At 48.7% G+C, this 5,000-nt stretch overlaps 1 protein-coding gene across 1 annotated transcript in view; it reads left to right on the top strand.

The window, feature by feature from the left end:
• specc1 (sperm antigen with calponin homology and coiled-coil domains 1) overlaps positions 1-5,000 on the top strand; it is a 65,528-nt gene that overhangs the window by 59,618 nt on the left and 910 nt on the right. The window contains exons 13-14 of the mRNA XM_079738548.1: positions 1,220-1,336; positions 3,160-3,219. Of these exons, the coding sequence (XP_079594674.1) occupies positions 1,220-1,336; positions 3,160-3,219 (177 nt within the window). The remainder of the gene's footprint in view (positions 1-1,219; positions 1,337-3,159; positions 3,220-5,000) is intronic.

The raw sequence follows: 5,000 nt of genomic DNA, 5'->3' as shown, positions 1-5,000 counted from the left end.
GAACGAGTAAAAGAAAACATACCACAAGTGATCACAAACCACTTCATACTGCACAACCCCCTTGCCCTGTGGTACAGACACAAACAGACAGAGTCTCTCTCTCTGTGTGTCTGCAGTACCTCCGTTCTCACCTCATTCATCATTGTCTGCATGAGTTAACGACTCCAGGACCGTCGTTAACTACAGGACCGGTCTAAGTTACAGTGTGTGCGTGCCTGTGTGTGTGTTTGTCTGTACAAATACGTGTCTGTGCGTGTGTGTGGATGTCGCCTACTGCACACACCAAACACAGAGCTGCCAGTCAGCCATCAGCAGAACAGACCGGGGCGATGGAGAGGAACGGGTTGTGTCTGGGGTTAGGAGAGGAATGCAGGCCCAACATGACCACACATGCCTTCCCGCCCAGGCCCCTCTATCCACAACCCTCTCCAACCCACTCTATCCCTGCATCTCCCCCGGTCCGGAGCCGGTGAAGGGGAACGCGCGGCGTGCAGGGCCTTCAGAGATGCCTAATCAACTGCAGGGTCCCTCAGGGAAGCGCTCTTTCCCAGAGCCCCTTGCTGTCAAACATGGAGCTCAGTGAGGAAACACTACATGTCTCGAGGGAGTCTGGAGCGCCAAACAATGGAGAGGAGGAATCTCCCGCAGTGCGGTGCGCCTGTCAGCTGCTAAGACCAGCCAGGATTGGGGACCGTCACACACACCCACATAAGCACACATAACCACAGCCACACACAAATACAACGTCACACACGCTGATGCACGTACGCAGTGTATGTGCGGCTGCGCATGTTCCTCTTACGAGAGGAAGAGAAACCTGAGCGGAAACCTGAAGTGTGTGTGTGAAGCGTTGTGAGGGGGATCTGAGGAGATGCGCAGGGTGGCTCCGCCACCAACACCAACACCACCTGGCAAGGCGCGTTAACACACTCATCCAGACCCGAACCCGGTCCAACTAGCCTGGTGACGCTCCATCTCGTATCGTACACCCTAGTGGCTTACCGGGTCCATTTATTAGCCGCTTAAGGCTCAGTTATGGTTCCACGTTGATGCAACGCGCACGACTGCACCGAAGCGACTGCGTGGTCATTGTGTTGCGTCAACGTGGAACCATAACGAAACCTTAGGTACTTACAAGTGAGGATTGTTAGCTCATCTGCTGTAATGTATTGATGGCCTTCCTCCAATTTTCCCCTTGCTTTTCCCCTTTGTCTGTCAGAATATTGACGTGACCAACTTCAGCAGCAGCTGGAACGACGGCCTGGCGTTCTGCGCCCTGCTTCACACATACTTGCCCGCCCACATCCCCTACACGGAGCTCATCAGTCAAGATAAGGTGACGCCTGCACACACACACACACACACGCACACACACACGCACACGCACGCACACACACACACACACACACACACACACACATCTAGATGTGTCCATAGCAGAAGTACTCCCAAGCGGTTGTCAGGTTAAAGAGAGAGATTATTAATCATTGATTTGTAACTTCCCAAACGGGTCCTATGAGGCCTATGACGTCGCCAGGACAACAAGGACAACATTCATCCAAATAAGCCGAATTTCAAGTTGAATATCCAGATGTCATTAATTTTTCATCTTTGTGCCGCTCAATAGAACCAAAAGATCAGAAGGCTGCTCTCTTGGTTAGGGACGTGAAGTTATTCAAGTGGTTGTCCCATCAACTGCTCTATTGTGGTTCCTGGACCACTGATACCCTATGATTTATTAGTGGGGTGGTAGGCCGCATTTGTTTATTGAAAAACAGCTGGAATAAAGGCTCTGTTTTGAGTTAGAAAAATTAGCCAAGTTATTTCAAGGAATGTTCCATGTCTATGAGTCACTCTCTGTGAAACCTCTTTGTTTACAATCTGTGCCAGTATTTGCCAGATTGCTTCCGTTGTTTTCCATCTTCCTGGGGTAGTATGCAGGAGAGTTGGAAAAGCCCATTAAAGCAGACTAGATGCTAGCCCTGTGGTGCTAACGCTAATGTAACGTACCACATTGTACCATTACATTTACATTTACATTTAGGGCATTTAGCAGACGCTTTTATCCAAAGCGACTTACAATAAGTGCATTTGTTACAATAAGTACATTTGTCATAAGAAGTGAAACAATATATCGCTGTCGGTACAGTAAAGATGTTCATAGAACCAAGTGCAAGTATTACAATCGCTAGGCTAACCCATTCCCCGTGTAAAGCAATGATAGCAGCTACTGTAGATGCTACACAATTAAGTACCTTCGACAAAAGTATTACGACACCTACGACAAAAGTATTACGACAGAAGCATTAGCTTGGGGCGGGGGTTATCATAGAGTTAGCATCTAAGAGTTAGCACTAAGAGTTAGTATCTCAGAGTAAGCATCTGGTGCCAACATTGGTGATGAGACCAACATCACCACTGGCAAAAGACATGCAGAGCCCTTGGTTGCCTTGTTACGCACACACACACACACACACACACACACACACACACACACACACACACACGCACAAACTTTCTATAATAGCGTAGATATGTTTCCATCATGTGTTTCCCCTCTACCACCCACACACCCATGGTGACAGGCTCGAGAGTCCATTGATGTAAATAATTCAACAGTGGAGCGTTGGCTGTAATGACTCCTGCTGCATGTCGCCCCCCCCATCACACCAGTCACCGCTTCCTACCCCCCCTTTCCTCTTTACGACTCATACACAAACTCGCACACCCTCATACACATACACACGCCCACAGACACACACATTCACCAGTAGTACCATTACTGACTAATTGATTGTGTGTGTATTCCTTTTGGCTCCCTGTTATAGCTAATGTTTATTTAATCATTGCGATTTTCTTCTTACTGCTCGCAGAAAGTGTACCTTTTCTCCTTCCCCAACAATGCTTGATTGGTCGATAGTGATCGAACATAATATAACATTGTGGTGAAACTAATATAAGAATAATCATCAGATTATCATCAACGTAATTAAAAGAAGGCCCTTCGAACGCCTGGGGAATGAATGAGAGTGCAGTAGTTGTAAAAGGATAATAACGATGGCGTTGATGGCTTCAGTGAGCAGGAAGATCTTCTAGGAGAACCCATATATGTGTCTCTGTGCTGAGCACCCAAACATCTCCATGTTTGTTTTCCTATAGAGCCGCAACCTGACCCTGGCCTTCCAAGCTGCCGAGAGCATTGGGATTAAAACGTCCCTGGTGAGTGAAGCAGACCACACACACACACACACACACACACACACACACACACACACACACACACACACGTATAAAGACACACGTATAAAGAAAAATGACCAGCCTTTGTTAACGAGTATCAAGTGTGACAGCGCAGCCTGTAGCTGCCTTTAATGATACGATTCTTCTGGTTGACAGCGTAGACTTTGGGTATTTATTTATTATACATGGATACACACTTTGATGCGTCTGCATGAGTCACAACAACACGCTGTGGCGATGTCTCAAGTCTTCCTATGACTCTTTATTCACTGAGCTGATGAGGCCTCACAGTGGGTTCATATGCATGTCCTTTAGGAGCAGGTAGGGCAGAGCCATGTAGTTCAAGGTTTCTTCTGGTTAGTGTGAAGACAAGGAGCAAACCCAATACATTATTTCACTCTTGTATGAACTTCCTTTTGGGAGTAATGAAATATTATGATAAAACACAGCTGCTCATCTTCTTAGTGTGCATATTTGTGCGTGCGTGCCTCTTAAGGCTTAAGGCTTGTGCAGTGTGTGTATGGGGGGGAGGGAGGGAGACTATATATATACACACTGCCCAAATCTTAAGACTCTACACAAACGAAGGATTAGATTTGAAGAACTAATCCATCTGCACATGTCCCATACTAAAACATGGTTAAATATCTCGACAGTACGACAGGGCATTAGTACGGCAGACTGCAGTTACCATTCTGAATGTATATATATTTATTCGGTGCACTGAATGACTTTGTAAGTGTGGGCTTGTTAGATTCAGCCGGTTTGTTATCCTGTCAAAGTTAATCTAAGGTGACTGCCCCCGCCATTGCCTCTTTATCATCACTGTGTGTGTGTGTGTGTGTGTGTGTGTGTGTGTGTGTGTGTGTGTGTGTGTGTGTGTGTGTGTGTGTGTGTGTGTGTGTGTGTGTGTGTGTGTGTGTGTGTGTGTGTGTGCGCGCGTGGGTGATACATGTCCTCCCTTCTGTGTGAGGAGAGCTTGTTGTTCTGTGGGAGGGTAACACATGCATCTGGATCTCCATAAAGTCACACCGATCCAGAGCAACAGCTCCCCTCTCCTCCCTTCTCCCTTCTCCTCCCTTCTCCTCCCACCTCCTCCCACCTCCTCATGACCCAGGCAGGACTCCATACAGGACCGGCCTTCGGCACGTTTGGAATGTGTGAGACGAAAGTCAATAGCAAATGATCAACTTGGTTCCCCAATGTACCATGAGCCTAACCCACTCCAACGGGAGCGTTCTTTAAAGACATTTATGAGTGAATAGCTATCTGTCGGATGCATGTCGTTCCTCCCAGTATTAGCTCTCTAGTTTTGGGGAGTTTGTTGTGGTCGATGAGAAGCGGGGGTGCGGGGGCGAGGCGGGCGTGAGGCATTGGGGGGTCGTCACGGCGACCACGGAGGAGTCTGGTGCTCTCCGTCATGCGAGCGGTTTGGTAACGGCGACCCGCAGGCGGGAGTGTGTCGGGCCTGACGCACACACGCCGAGCAGACACGCACACCGGCACGCTCTCGGCCCTCGCCTGCCCCTCGCCGAGCTCAGCGATCTGTCACCTTTAATCAGCAACATCACCCAGCCCCACTGGCAGAGCACCCATACACTGTCTATGTCTCTCTCTCTGTCTCTCTCTCTCTCCCCCCCCCTCTCTCCGTCTCTATGTCTCTCTTTCTCTCTCTCTGTCTCTGTCTCTCTCTCTCTCTCCCCCCCCTCTGTCTCTGTGTGTGTCTCTCTCTCTCCCCCCCTCTGTCTCTCTCTCTCTCC

Source organism: Pollachius pollachius, assembly GCF_949987615.1.
Source record: "Pollachius pollachius genome assembly, chromosome: 6".
Lineage (NCBI taxonomy): Eukaryota > Metazoa > Chordata > Actinopteri > Gadiformes > Gadidae > Pollachius > Pollachius pollachius.
The sequence above is the reverse complement of the archived record's forward strand: the minus strand, read 5'-3'. Positions and strand labels throughout refer to the sequence as shown.